General features: G+C 39.0%; 1 protein-coding gene across 1 annotated transcript in view; it reads right to left on the bottom strand.

The window, feature by feature from the left end:
* Positions 1–16,426, bottom strand: part of LOC121964183 (ephrin type-B receptor 1-like) — a 110,354-nt gene that overhangs the window by 44,466 nt on the left and 49,462 nt on the right. The window contains exons 6-9 of the mRNA XM_042514399.2: positions 13,756–13,911; positions 6,108–6,370; positions 2,156–2,231; positions 691–815 (exon numbers count right to left, since the gene is read on the bottom strand). Of these exons, the coding sequence (XP_042370333.2) occupies positions 691–815; positions 2,156–2,231; positions 6,108–6,370; positions 13,756–13,911 (620 nt within the window). The remainder of the gene's footprint in view (positions 1–690; positions 816–2,155; positions 2,232–6,107; positions 6,371–13,755; positions 13,912–16,426) is intronic.

Genomic DNA, 16,426 nt, shown 5'->3' with positions numbered 1-16,426 from the left:
ATTTGAAGCAGTAGGCTGGCAGCCAATCACCAGGACTTGATGTCTGGCAGGCCTCTTTAGTGATGCAAAAGTGAGCATGGTTTCATCTGTAGTGGGTTTGAAAGCCTACAGATGCAGCCTGAAGATAATTATTTTAGCTTAGCATAAGACTAGTATAGGGTATTGGTATTAAACAGACAGACATGAGAGTGGTGCCATTCTTCACATCTGACTCTCAGCAACAGAATTCATGTTTTTTTTTCTTGAATTGTTAAAATATTCCTTTGAGTAAAAACACTCTTTCTCTAAATAGCTGAATGTCAATGTGTATGTTTTCTTGAAGTGTTTCATTGACCAACTGACCAAGATTTTTGTAATTCTCTGATTGGCCAACTGACCCATTTATCTGTGCAATAAAAAGGAAATGTTGTGACCTCATATACCTGGTGAAGATGGCGTAAACAGTAAATAAACATACAAGCATGAATAATAAGTTAACAAGTTATTATGAACCAAGCAAAGTATGTGAGAAACCGTGAGACTGTTGCTGCTTCTCACTGAGTCCTGATAATAGATGACTTAGATGTAGTTGATATTGATTCGCCTGTTTTATCGACTCTAATGGATTACTGTCTGTGACCATAACAACAAAAAGCGCGCGTGCACACATACACACACAAACACTCACATACATTAATCATCCCACTCTACCTTGTCGAAGTATCGTATCTCGTAGTCGAGGATAATTCCGTTGGGCTGCTCGGGCGGTGGCCATGACAACGAGAAACTGCGGCTCGTTGAGCTCACTTGGTGCATTATGGGAACTACTGAGGGAGCTGTTAAAGACACACACACAAACACACACACAAGTACACACAATCAATTAGGCAGTTAAAAGATCTGCTAGCATGCTTAAACTCCATAAATATGGAAATATAGAGTGTAATATAATGACATATTGCCAAGGATTATTTACACCCAAAGGAGAAAAATGTTTCCTCATCCAGGCTCATGAAAACAAATTACTGCTCTTGTCACTGATGGGGAGGGAAGAGTTATGTCTGTAATGCATTTTTACTCATAATTTTAGGAACCAGAAGCTCTTGGCTATAATGTATTTTTTGGTTTTGGCTCCCGGATCTTTTTACGAGATGGTTTTCATCACATTTGAACTTCATTTGATCGCTAAGAGAGGAAGGAATCAAGACACGGAGATTGATAGTACACTAGTAACCAGTATCAAATTGATGTAAGTCATATTGAGGATGTATGCATCTTACACAGCTGAGTCATCAGGACATCATGGGGCTGCAATAATCCTCAGTAAACGCTGTGATACCTCATGAGTCCAATACTCCCTCTGTAGTCATTATTGGCAGCGTGAGCAAGCTGTCACCTGAAATCCTCACAGTCATTTTTAATATTGCCACAATCGACATTTTACGGGCTTCTCTATATGTCGAGTGAGTTTCATATCCTAGGGTCCCATGAAATACGCTAAACCTATTGCATAATTTAAAACCCTCCCCGGTGCAGTCAACCTGAAAATAAATCAGTTTTTGTTGAGTCCTAAAAGATTTCAGGGATAAGAGAGTTTTGCATCCGGCAGCGGTAACAAATGCGCTCAGAAAGCGGCGGGGTGACAATGGATCATGTTTCGATTAGGAATGAGCCTGGGTTGCCGTAGATGAGGTAAATGATGTGTTTTCCATCAGAGCAAAGCGGCTTTTAAATCTAAATTTGGGTAGCGGAGGAAATATCACTTGTGTCTGTCTCTATAAAGTATTGATGGAGCAGTAACTCAGCTCACTTTATAGTCTCTAAGAATTACACTGTCAGAGATGGGGGAGGCAGAGAGGGGAGGGCAGGGAGAGGGGATAAAGGCAAGGAAAAGAGAACAGAGAGAGAGGCAGAGGGAAAGAGGAAAACAGGATGAAAGCTGGGGAAGTGCAGGGAAGACAGAGAAGAGGGGGACAAAGGAAGACAGAGGCAGAGAGATGACAAGCTTATAACATGTTTTATGAATTAAAAAGCTGTAGCTCAATTTCCTTTATCCCCCTAGCCATCCCTCCCCTCACATAATCTACCGTGCCCCAGGGCATGTTCACACACACACACACACAAACACAGATGTTTCTACACACACGCACACAGCTTTTTGCACCTCCACACTCACCAGCCTGATTGGTTGTAATGTTGATTGACAGTTGCTGGGCGGGGTAAGGGCTCTTGTTGGAGACTCCGTTGACTGCCTGTAGAGTAAAAAGTGTAATGGTCAGCTATTCCACCTTACAGACATCACCCCCCTCAGTTACAGTTGTTAGCCTGTCAAGCCCTCTGTTCTCACAAAGCACATATGCAGTTTACAATGCTAGCAGTGTCAGATTTAATGCTCAAAAGTCTTAAACCTGATTCATGGTAGGGTCCTCGACACTTTTTAAGGGGTGCTGCTCAACAAAAATGGCGTATTTGGTGCAGAAAAAAGTGTTGCTTGACACTTAATTTAAAAATCTGCAGCTTCCCCAGCTGATGATCTATATAGAAGACATGGAGACAAAGAAAGAGCATTGTCCTTGCATTTCTGGATGATAATGAAAAATCTAAGTTATTACAAACCATCCAATCACTTACATCCCTGACATACTAAGTCATTCGTCAGCCATTGGTCAATGTCTGGCAATCAGTGAGCTTCATTTGGCATTACACAGCATACCGAATCAGCATGGGAGAGGGCTAAGCCCATCGGTGAATGAAATCACTTTAACTGGCAGTGCAGCTAAACGTACAAGAAGAGTAATGAAGGTGGAGAAAGTAAACAAAAAGTAAACAAATGGACAAAGTCAGGGTAAACAACCTAAAAATTCAAAAGACGTGGCAGGATCAAGGACAAACTGTAAATTCATTTTTAAATTCTTTTAAAATGAAATTAAATTTTTTTTTAATTCTTTCGTTTCTAATTGTTTGTGTTATTGTTATTGCTCCTCTCGCACAGATGCAGAACATACGTGCTAGTTGGCCGTTGACTGTAGTCTCGGTGATGTGATCACCTGAAACTTTTTGGGCAAGACACAGACGACGTGATGCGTAGTAACAGTTGCCCTCTGTTGTTGCTAGCCTTTCATGTCAGTTCAGTGTGTCTGGGCATTTACGCTTCATTCATGAGTTTCACAATTGTAATTATCTGGTAGGAGCTGCTGGAGCGTTAAAGAGACGGTCCTGCTAGCATAACCCAACTCTCTGAAAATAATAGTAGTCAAAGACACACAGCTAGTAAAATCTGGCTTACTAATGTAGGTATTAGGCTAGACAGCCACACATGCCTTTAGCTCTTTTGTTTATAGTTTTGGAATTGTAAAAAGAATAAAAGAAAAAGACATTTATATAGGGTGTATCACCCTGATTTCAGCCACATGCACTCTGGCAAAAAGAAATCCAAAGTTTAATTCTGCCACGCAGAATTACAATTTCTAAACTATGATTAGACTATGGCTTTTTATGGGAAGGATTCAACAAAAAGTCAATTATCAGCAACAATAAGTTGGTTTTCATTTCAGTGTAGAAGCGCCGCCAGTGTGTTGATGAAACTCGAAAGTCCCACCGTCTTTCTCATCTCACCAGCACAAAGATGCAATTAACAGGTTCTGAGCGTGTTTTAAAGACCACCTAATTAGCTGCCACATATTGTTTGTCATGAGCTCAGTTAATCATTTTGACGGTTGGAACAATGTCTTCAGTAACAGCAAATCATTAAACAAAGGCGTGGTAATTAGTGACGCTAGCTTAATGGCTTACTCCAAGCTCTACTGCTAAATTGTTTTTTTTTTTTTTTTCTTTATCATCTCAGGTTCTATTTTGTGTTTTTCCTTTTCTTGAGATTCTAAAAATTCAAAAATATCTGTTTTGCACTAAAGAAAAAAAAAGTTCTACAGTTGACCAGTGAGTATCTCATAAATACAGAAATTATTACTATCAAAAACTAATTTTGAGAGTCAAAGTCTGAGATGCACCGTTTATTGTTTAAATAGTTGTCAGTATTTTCTCTTAGTGGATCATTTTAATTTGGGATAAACTGGATGGACATCTCAACGGATATTCAGCTCTGTATTTGATGGTGGCTGCCTTCAGTAAACACATCCAATTATAATCAATACTTTCACAATCAGGTCAGTGTTTTAGTCAGTCATTCATACATCGTTATTGATCCGTCTATCCCACGACAGACTGCTTTCAAAATGGTTGAACTCACACATCCAAGCTATCGAGTAGTTTTAGAAAAGTATTATGAACTACTGTATCTGCTGTATTCCTATAACACGCTCTTTTATCAATAATAGGTCCCCTGGACCTTGACATTCACCAACAGGAGAATAGGTCACATTCAAATGAGAAGATTAGATAAGATTTAATATCCTGGACTGAATAGGGACAGTAAAGTAACATGCTTTTTTCCCTCAATAACTACAATGCATGTGACCTTGATTTCTACACCCAGCCTTCATGGTTACAGTAAGGCAGCTGATAGCAAAAGATTGAAGGTCCACTATCATACTGGCTTTATGAGCATCTGGCTTTGTGTTTTGAGAGAGCATTGATATAACTGGAAATTGTGCAGGAAAGCTTTAGTGTCAGCAGTCATCTACCGTACATAGCCTGAGTATCCTTGAGCACCACAGTGAATATCTGGCAGCTATTTGCATGTTAAAATAAAAGTTGACACAAACACACTAAGCACCAAGGTTGCTTTTAGTATATTTTAGCATAAGATATAACCACTTCTTTGAGGAGCCTGTGACTTTATATTGTGAATGATGAATATCCAACTATGTAAAAGTAACTCTCTTCAACATTGTGGGATGAGATGGGATGCAAGACGGCAGTGTGCACTGGTGCAGCAGCTCTAGTCTCTTTAACTCAGTGCTTTTGTTTGTTGTTTTTGTCTGCATTTCTTTTGATGTTTGTTAAATTAGTGCAATAAGCCATCTGTGCAATCTACCTCACTATTCATCTTGGCACTGCTTTAAACTTATATTTGCACTGTTTTACTACTGAGTAATGTGTTTATTATGAGTTACTGTGTGTGTGTGTTTGTGTGTGTGTGTGTGTGTGTGTGTGTCTGCGAATCGCACATCTTGTTTTATTTATTTTTATTTTAACTACACTGATAGGAGTAGCACTCCAAATTTCACTATATCCTGTAAAATGATGATAAAGCTATCTATCTATCTATCTATCTATGCATCTATCTATCTAATAGATAAGTCCCTCCAAGATGTTGTGATGTTGCCATTGTGACAATTAATGCAAATTCCGCCAATCACCGTGAATTGTTATCCCTCACACCCACTGTGAGAGGGATAACTGTTAGCATCACATGGCTAATATTACCCAGCCATGCCCCAATTCCATTACAAAAAGATTTTTAATTCTGTTGCTCATAATAATAGGCTCAGAATTAGAGACAGCATTGCAACTATTTTTCATACTTTTATTTGCTTCTGTAATGTAATCGTTAAAAAGAACGGCAAAAAATATTGCAACATGCCTGACAATGTTTTAGAAAAGCCCCTGTGAAATTTGACATTTCAGGCCACAACAGTCACAGAAACCGCCTGCAAAATCCTGGAGGGACTGACAAATGGTGTGAATAATAAAAGATATTCGTCACTAAAAAAACCCCTAAATCTGTAGGTTTAAAAAGTGTCCTTGTAAATTTTTATACTTTATACTTTTACTGTATTCACAACAGATTCCACTGATGACCCTAAGCCATGGCGGAGTCACTTTGCCAATTTTTTTCCTATTGCGTAGCTTTAGAGCTATGAGGAGGCAACAGTGTTATTGAGATTTGTGTATGTAACTGTGAATTTTGTGAAGAAAAATACTGATCAACAGAGAAGGTGTGAATAATGCTGCAGGAAGACTTTGAGAAGTTCCTTAAAGGTCTTTGATACATTCTGACACATTTTTCCTGTGATTTTGGGTAGTCATCAGTGTCCATTGCAGCTGCTGTGAATCCAAACCTAAGAGGCAAGTTAACTTTCCACACACATTTCCAGTATTCCGTTAACATCACTGAAAAGTATAAACACTGAATAAATAAAGGTAAAGGCATTCCTCAGTGGACAAACCTGTATTTCGAAGGTGTACGATGTGTGGGCCCGTAGCTTGCTTATCTCCACCCTGGTGTCCTTTAACGCCTGCTTGCCTGGAACAAACGCCACGCTGTCGTCACATGGCTGACACGCCCGGCGTTCGCTGCTGTGGCACCGGCGGCACAAGACGTTATACGACAGGTCGTCACGATGCCCGGTGTCACGTGGCGTGTGCCACTCCAGCTGCACTGATGTCTGGTTGACAACTGAGACCACGTTGCGAGGAGCCGAAGGGACGCCTAGAGAGAGATGATTGGACATTAAGGGACTTAATTCCCTTAATATCAATTTAAATAAATCACTGCTCTACACCTGCATGCAATCAAACTTCATTATGGCGACCACTTGAGAAAATAATTTGGATTTCCATCAAGCAGTGCCTTCTAATGGCTTACTTATGATTTTTTTTTTCATTATCGCAGGATCTTTGACATTTTATAGCTTAAAATAATTTGTTTGATGATATTTCAGTTGGATTACATATGTGTTCAGTTGATACAAATACCAGACCAAGATGTTTCACACGGTCAGGAACATAAATGCATGATGGGATGGTACCATACTAGATTTACTGATTTATTTGTTTCTACAGAAGCTGAAGTATCACTTTCCTGTTACCCAAAGTCTTTTCCACTGGCAAATCTGACTCATTACAAAAATAATATTAAAAAAAATCAACACAAGCAACCACAATACAGTTTGTGTCCCATTAATCAAGATTAGACATTACACAAATACACCTTTAAATTGGGGTTGCAAAAGCAGGGAAATAACATTACTTTAAAGGCTGCTAACTTCAGAAACATATGAAGCACAACTTTGTATCTGGACTTCACCACATTTCACAAGGAAATATTTTTCTTGTAGTAGTAGTTACTGACTACTACTTACGATTATAGTACTTTTTAACATTTGACATTAGAGCGAAAACAGTCAATTAAATACTCGGTCAAAAGAATAACAGAACAGTCTGTTGGTGTGCATTATGGGTAAATATTGGTGTTATTTCAACTTTTAACACATTTGACCTGACGAAGACCCAAGTAAGATCAGAACATTGTCTTAATTAAAAGTTTGTGGCAAGGATTAAGTATGCATGGGTTAACTTTTTCATTCAAGTGATCCTCACCATATTTGAATTGTAATTTCAAGATGCCAACAATTCCACGGCTCTACCATACAAAATGTGAATATTGGTTGGTTTTCATTGTCTTCTGAGATGGACAACTTAACTTTCAGACAAAAACGAGCATCTGAATATCTCAATTTGGCCTTTGGGATTGTGATATATTAAATCATAAGAAATGTCGAAGATGGCCCAGTGTTTTTGTGCGTGTGTGTTTTTTCTTTGACTGCTTACAGATAGTTTGCCAGTATAAGTACACTGGTCACTGACCTTACTGTTGCTCCTCTGATGAGAATTCTGCTCTCTACCGATTGTACTTTAATGCATGGTGTTTGGGAACTGCAAACTTAATTTTGTTGTACTTGTACATTGATAATTAATATATACATCTGGTGCATATTTTCCACAATTAACAACTTTTTATGTAGAAAACAATAAACCAATCCCAAAAATAATCATCAGCTGTAGCCTTAACTGAAACACAAAGCATAAGATTTATCTGATGAAGCTGAATACTTTTTACACCCATAAGGTCTGCAAGAGAAAAGAACATCCTGTCCCATCCCATCTTAGGTATTTTGGAAACCTCTGCTTCGGCCTGTTTGCAGGGATTATAATTTACATTAAAGCACGGTACAGACTCCTGGCTACAGAAAAAGTAAAGAACCAAATGTTATCTTAGAGTGAGCGCTGTGAGCTAAAATTGGACCTTTCTGGACTTTTCCGCACATTGACCGGCTGTAAATATGAGGATGGTTACTTTACTTTTGCTTTACAGATGTCAGCTCTGGGGTTTTAGGTTTTCAAAGTTTAAACATTTGTTTCTCTCTGCCTACATGCACAGTTGCCAAGTGCAGATTCCAACCGGTGTAGCTGCTACAGATGTACAGATGAATTCAGCCAACATCTTGTCTTTAACAGTCAGGAGGTGACCTAACAGCTCACCGCCAGCCAGAGAATCTCTGCCTGTCATTCTTCACTCACTCCCTCAGTTTCTCTCTCTTGCTGGTTCTCCCTCTTTTCTGTCAGCTCATCTCTTTGATCTGAGGAGAAACTGTGGCTTTTAGGGTGTTATAGTGAGTCTTAAACGGACACCCAGAGTTTTCACAAGGTTAAACCTAGCGGGTTCACTTCTCCTTGAGTATTCAGACACATCACAGGCCCACGATACATACAGAGAGGCCTACACCCGCGCGACATGTTGGAACAAGAAATGGTATTCAACCTTGGCATATGTTAAATTGTAAGAAACGTTTGAGATGGCCCTGTGGAGTACGTATATGTGTGTTTCACACCCACCCTGAAGAATCAAAGTGCTAACAATAAGTGACAGATTGGAAATCCAAGTAGCAACATCTTATCAACGCTGAGACAGAGCACCTTTTAAAAACTGTGCATTCATAATTACACACACACACACACACACACACACACACACACACACACACACACAATCACTCATTCATTCACTCATGCAAGTCTTTAATAATTGATGAGTGAGTCTGTATGTCAACTGTAGATGATTGTCATCCACATGGTCGCTGTGTGACCCCACACAGTTGACTGAAGGCACTGAGGGAAACAAAAGAATAATCTTTTTGTCTCTCTTTTTCTCTTTTTTAACTCTTTCATTCCTTCTTTCTATCTCTGTTATTTCCTTTATATCGCTACTATCCTTTGCATTTTCCTTCTTTTTTATGTCACAGTCTGCTCTTTGATTTTTTTACATTTACATGCGGGATTTTCTGCTGTGTGAGCTGCATCCGTCCTCCTCAAGGGCATTTTAATATTTGTCCATTCTATCCATATGAAATTAGACACAAACCACTATTAGACTTATGGCAAATGCAACTATACTACCTTTTTTAACCATTTTAACATTGACTAACTGATACAGATATTCACTGAATCTCACTTTGGATCTAAATGGAGAAAATTCTAAATATACAGGGTTCCTACAGCTTAAGGCAGATTAGATTTAAGTATTTTAAATACTTTTTTACTGCAACTGAATAAAATTTAAGACAACTTTTACAATGACAATTACAGCCCAACCCTAAACTTAATGATAATGATATTATTGCAAAATTTACAGAAAATTATAACAAAAAATAAAATGGTAATGTACCAGTCAAATACATCTTTAATGTTGTTTATTGTGCATTTGTCTCTCTTACAGTAAATAAATTACACTCAAAATCTGAGTTAAGAGAGAAACAAAGCAAAAAACGAATAGAAACATAAATTATTTCAGAGGCGCTGGATTATTTACACAATATTATAATCTTCGTATTACTGCCATAATCAAATTAATTTTTTTTAAATATCACTGTCATAATCATTACCAGTATACCTTGAAGCCCCTATTTTAAACTGTCAGGCACCTACAGAGTTCACAGCAACTGCACAATAAATAGTAAAAAAAAAAAAAATAAGAAAGGAGATAATAATCACATTTAAGTCGACCACTTTTACTGTTGCAACATTAGAAACCACTTAACTTCAAGGAGTTTTCTTTCCTGCATTTTACAATCTGCACTTCCTCCCTATGTTATAAACGGCTTTCACTGTATCAATCTGACCTATACACAAATATACACCTGAAAAATCCCACACACAGATATCGTACACACACACAAACGCACACACACACACACCAACACACACACACACACACACACACACACACACACACACACACACACACACACACACACACACACACACACACACACACCTCTGTACCTGCTGCCCATGATACAAGCTGAGGGAATGATTTTCTGTCAGGCAACTATCCGCATACTGCGCACTCACTGTTCCATTTCACTGATCTGATTTTATATCTGATCAAGTTTAAACCAAATAAAAATAAACTGAAGCCCCTTCTTATATTGAAGTTATATCCCGGTTTTTCAGAGTTTCTTACAGTATTTTTCATTGCTTTTGTGTTTTGAAAGAAGAAAAAAATAAACAACAACTTGTGACTCAATTCATTTTTGCCCTTGAATTGAAAGTTTCAAGGTAATCACAAAGCTGTGTAGGCTGAGTTGGTTGACACCTGACACCTTTTCACTGGGAATTTTTTTTTCTTCTGTCAGCATCAATTTATGAGCATGCTGTCGCTGTTTTGAGGTGAGGCTTTTCATGTGTTCGTTCTGTTGTCAGAATAGGTTAACCCCATAAATTGTTCCAATTATAACTGTGGCAAAAATCATTTCATTTCTTCAAATAATTTTAAAAAATGATTGAAGTGGCACCGTTTGATTGCAATACAAAAAAAGGAATAAAAACAATCACAAATATTGCAGCACGTAGCCGAAACACGTTTTTAGTAAAAGGCTGACAAGCTCCAATACTTCAGAGCTAGATTACATATGTGGCTAACAATTCATGTTGCTTGTTGCCTCTGTGGATGTTTTCATGGATCACTTTGTCACTAGTTTACAAAAACATTGATTATGCCTCTCAGGCTACTTTCACACCTATTCTCTGGTGCACTTGGCCATTTGGTTCGATTTATATAGACTGGAGAGAAAGCTATCGATGGAACTCTGGGCCAACTGAACCAAGGCTGCCAGAGAGGTTGGTTCTTGATCAGCTTTGGGGCGGTTTGTTTGCAGTATGAGCACAAAGCATACCAACCAAAGGATTAGGTCGTGGTTGAAAAACTTTTAGTATGACATTAAAGAAAAACTACTATTGAATCTATCTTCTGATTGATAGTTGTCAAGAATTTCACATGTACTAAAGAAACAATGCACTGTATCGACTATACTTCTGGTAACAGTGGTATATGCATGTCAGTAGATGAATCCAAGTATTAACCTTAATATATTAGAAAGTGAACTAATCCAAGTACTTTAGAAGGTCCTCATTGAATTTTAAGTGAAGCATATGTGCAAAACAGTAACTATCCCTCCTTACTATGAGGGAACAACACATTAGGTTTGGGTGGTATCACAGTATTATGGTATACCAGGGTATTTAGACATCCCAAAGGTTATCATACATATAGGCGCTCCTCTTTCTATTAAACTAAATGTACGTAGTGCACAGCACGCACCACCAGATCTCAGTCTCCGGTCTGTACAGGTGGAACAGGCAACTGAGGACAATGGACACCTAATGTTGATAAGATATGGTACAGGACTGTTAACAGCCGGCGGACAGAACTGGAGAAATAGAGAGTATGGGGAAAAATAGCATATTTTCACATCTTACCAGCTGAACTAAGGATTTATTTTTTAAACCAAACCAGAGTTGGCAATTGTTGGAACAGTGGACTTACTAACTAGATTACTAGCAAGGGTAAATAAGACAGTTTAGGTAAGTTTAATAGGTTTCTGTTGAGTTTGAATGAAGTGTGCTTTATGATGAGTTAAAGAGGCAATTAAGACTAAGGGAAAGTCGAATTCAAAAGTTGTACAGTTATATTTCTCTGCTTAATAAGGAAAATAGGTGTGAGGTGTCACATTCATTGAGTGAGGTGCGGTGGGGGTGGGACGTGTTAGCAGTGTAAATTTACACCATCATATACCCTATAGCCCTGTGAAATTTCCGGAGGGTATAAGGGTCCTTTTCATCCTGCTTCTAGCTGTCTGATGTCCAGTTGGGTCTTGACTTTTAACACTCAGCATCAATTACTTCCTCCTAATCTCTTTGTCACCATCATGTAAATAAATACCTAAGAAGCAATGAAGTACTGTCTGACTTGCTGTCAGTCACCAGAGTTTGATTTCCCCTGTGGGTCCATGAGGCGCTGATGATGCAATCAATGAGTTGCCTGTTAGTCCAAATGACTGACAGAAGTGAAGAAGTATAGCACTGCTGGAAAGATGGTCTTTAAGGAAATAAAATAAGGCTATATAACCGGTGAAAACAGAAAGTAAAGGCTGTGGTATTTGCCCCTGCTCAAGAGGTAGAAAACCTACCAGACTGCACCGTGCCGCACCAGACCAATAAACACTCCCACTATTGGGTGATGTAAAGCAGCTTGTCTGTTTTGACACAAGAAACAAGGCAGCCATCTGTTTACAAGCAATTTTGAATTTCAGTTAAAAAGTAGGGCAAGACTTGTTTCTGAAGACATTTGAGATGAGAAATAGGCAATGAGTAACAGAGTCATGGTTCATATTTCAGCAGCACAGCTTAGTTTTACAATTTGATCACAGGCTTTTCAGTCTCCATTGTAACATCACAGGAAACAGTATGGTGTCCGCTTCTTGTTCATAAACTCTGTTTATGAAACTCTGTTCCATTCCATTTTCAACTGCTTATCCAGGGCCAGGTAGTGTGGGCAAGAGGCTAAGCAAAATACTCCAGACATCCCTCTCCCCAGCAACACTTCTCAGCTCCTCCTGCATATAATCCCTACAGCTTGTTCTGGGTCTGCCTTGGGGGTCTACTAGCCCAGAACACCTCTAATGGGAGGCGTCAGGACGCATCCTGATCGGATAGCCAAACCACCTTAACTGGCCCTTTTCAACGCAAAGGAGCAGCGGGTCTACATAAGCTGATCTGGGCTCTGGGCTCTGGTAAGCCAGGGCAGTTTACCGCAGTTCATTTACACCTACTACCCACCCATTAAAAACAAGCGAAGTTTTCATCAAATGTGTAGACCTTTTGGTTCATCTGTAATGAGCCATTATTGACGTAAAACAGAACAGAACTACAAGGCAGCAAGGTATCACTATTTACCCTTAGACTAGACCAACAGAACTGAATTACAGGTGTAGGAAAGCAATTCAAACTGTGTGCAACTGGATGACTTAGTATGGTTTAGTAAACATAGGGAGACCAATCCTTAAAAAAAAAAAGCAGGGCTTCAACCATATCCACTGTCATGATTCATACATCACAATGAGAGATAACGGTTTTATTTTTACAGTTTTTGGGTTACCTCTTACATATTCATCTGGCAGAATGTTGCAAATTCATTCATGAATGTAAGACAGGAAAATAATGATCAGCCCATGAATGAACTGGAGCTTTTTTAGCCTCGAAAAACATTAAGTTGTATCCAGGTCACCAGGACGTGCACAGAGACACACACACACAAGCAGACGCACATACACACATACATACCTACACACACAGACACCAACACGCAGCTTCACATTTTGAGACTAGCTACAGAAACAGTCCAAAAATGATTCATGTCTCAACCTACTTACACCATCTCTCTGTGGAACTGAGAGGCAGCATTTTCCAAACTCTGTGCCTCGTCTTGCATAGCAATATAGCCTCTTCGACACGCTAAACACATATTCACTTCAATGGAAAGCCTGAGGAGTGTGGCAGTGTTATTACTTACCGCTCCCCAAATCCCCAAACAAGGACGGGAACAGTGCGGCACAATCGCTCTGAATGAGGTGCATGAAATTAATGTTGGGATGATAAATCAAAGCAGATACTGGCCTTTAATTCAATGATAAGATATTGGACTGTCAGTGATTTAAACCTCTGAGTATGTTTCGTACATGTGTGTGTTTGACTCACTGGTACACATGTCCTCCGGTTTGTCCATGTCTCCACGGTAATAGCCATTGCGACAACCGCAGAGGGTGGCGGCCTCGATAGTGGAGCGACTGTTGAGCGGACATTGCTGACATAATCCTGCCCCTTGGAACGACTTGAAGGTGCCCTGAGGGCAAGCTGGAGAAAAAGAGAGAGGAAGAGGAAATTCACATAAAAAACCAATACAGAGCTCAGCCTCCTGAACATGAATGAAACACGACAAATAAGCTATGTTTGTGTGCCTTTTGTTTGTTTCTATTGCCAGACATTTGGCAAACTTTGTTTTAGAGAGACGCGTCACCAGTGGAGTTATTTACTGGTAGTGTGAGGTTGACAAAGCACAGAGGGGGATTTTCTGGGAATAGCAGCACATTATTTTGTTCAGACAAGATACACAAAAACATTTTGTGTACTTCCGCGCATACTGATTATCTGCTGTGTAGATTATGGTTTCATTTTCCTGGTTCCTTTATCTGGGTCACAGTTGTTTCTGTCCATAAATATTAACTAAATTATTATTATGGTGTCCCCCTTTATCCAACTTTTATTTATCAAGGCACAGCTCATTCTGAGCATGCAGCAAATGCTTGTTATTTTGGCTTTTATATACATTGTGGACTTTCATCATTTGCACTGCTGTCCTCTGGGGTTATACAGTCCCAGTAATGGAGTTCAAAGCCAGTGTGTCACTTCTGTTTCTCACCCACAGTGTTTAGAAGGCTGTATGAAGACCCTCCCTTTTAGTTCTTTAAAGGCACAGTGTGAAAGATTTAGGGAGATTTAATGGTGTCAAGAGCTGAGGATTACTGCATGCAACTGGCTGAAACTTTTCCTGATTAGGATTCCTTCAGTGTTCATTGTTAAGCAGGTTTTAACCGGGAGCTGCATTATCTGCAGAGGTCTCTTCCTGACATGTGACTAGAACTGGTAAAAACAATGATAAAGCAGTTCCCCATCACAAATCAGTGTTTCTCAGATGCTGTTTGGCTTGTCAGAGACGGGCTGTTAGCCCAACACCTGCTAATGTGTGCTCAGCTCTTTTAACTTTTTTTTTACTGAGAGCCAAGTTATTTGCAGAAGTATCTTCCACTTCAAAACAAATGGGCCCGGTGATTAAATCTAGTAAAAAGATTGATTAAAGCAGTTTCATATGAAGAAAAGGTGTTTTTCTGACTAAGGTGAACTACAGTGACCAAAGCGAAAAAGCAAAAATGCAAATGGCCCTGTCTGGAGCTAGTGTTTGGCTTATCTGTTCTGAGCTACTGTTGAACAATGGTGGTGCAACATGACGGACTTTGCCCCCTCTAAATGGCTCTTTCTAAGGTGACAAAAACACAGTGATTCTTCATTTACTTAAGTTAACATACTTCTTATAATGTATTCCATTTCTGCCAATATATTCCCCTTAATCCTACAAAATCTTACACATTCCTGATCATTTCCCTCCCCCTCGATCATTCCATCACCCCATTGATTTAATACCCATAATACCCACCTGCAAATCTGTTAGCTTCACAAACACAAATGCTTTTGAACACTAGTCAGTTACAACGACGTGCTGCACTGAAAAAAGAGAATTTTTAACCAACCTAAAACAATCACTTCTTCAGTCAACACATAATTAAGTTTTCTCAACTCGATTTCCAAGCAGTTGTGTTCATGGAACTTGATAATCTGATTTGTAAAAACGTAATTAATTTATCACAGTTATAATTTTAAATTACTATTTAATTTGGTTTAAGAATTCTCTCTTTTCTGTTACAGGATTAATCAACATGAAACATTAATGCAGCTCCACAAAAGTTCCTGCACTCCCTCAGAACTGCCCACTCACACAATCCACTTCCTGTATTTTTATCTAAAAACACTATTATTTTTCTGTGGTGCCGCAGATGTATGCATCATCCCCTTTTTTCCAGCTGGTGTGCAGATAGTGGTGTTGCATTTTTAATTTTTGACATGAATTTTTTAATAGCAATAAAGCGAGACCTTTGCCTGGACATAATGTCATACAGAAAAACCATTGCTGTTGCTGTGTTGGCCATTCATCTAACAGGCTCTTTGAACAAAATCAGCACAGTATGTTATTATAGCTGCTGATCCATAACAGTCACGTCTCTGTTGCCTCAAAGATATTTTTGAAACACAGATAAGACTTCAAAACTCTGTGTGTTTGCTGGCAACATTTATTTAACCTTTATTTTATCAGGAGGGTCTCTTGACATTGGAATTTTTGCTTTTCAAGAAAGTCTAAAATAGTAGCACAGTTTACATATAATGACACAAAGCATCAGGTGAAATTTGTATAAGCTTTCAGAGCAGCCGCAAGAGTTTTCTACCCTCAGAATCAAAACCCAAGGACAGCATTTCTCATCTCATCAGGTGCAGTAGGAGTTTGGAGTGCTTAATATTATGTGCTTTGTTTGAGGCATTTTGATAGTAGCTCATATTAAACATTTTCAAGAGGGTTGCAATTGAACCCTTCAAAGCCTCAATTTGTTCAGAGACACTGCCACCACAGCAGCACTACTACGTCTTACTGACAGTAAGTGTTAAAAAGAAAAAAAGGTCTTAGATCTAGTTTGAGACTGAAACAGTTAAGATTCATGAAACAAACGGAATGTAACATCACAGCACGGTCAAGCACCTGAAG

Source organism: Plectropomus leopardus, chromosome 5 (genome assembly GCF_026936395.1).
Source record: "Plectropomus leopardus strain MGB_pleo_1.0 chromosome 5, ASM2693639v1, whole genome shotgun sequence".
Classification (NCBI taxonomy): Eukaryota; Metazoa; Chordata; class Actinopteri; order Perciformes; family Serranidae; genus Plectropomus; species Plectropomus leopardus.
The sequence above is the reverse complement of the archived record's forward strand: the minus strand, read 5'-3'. Positions and strand labels throughout refer to the sequence as shown.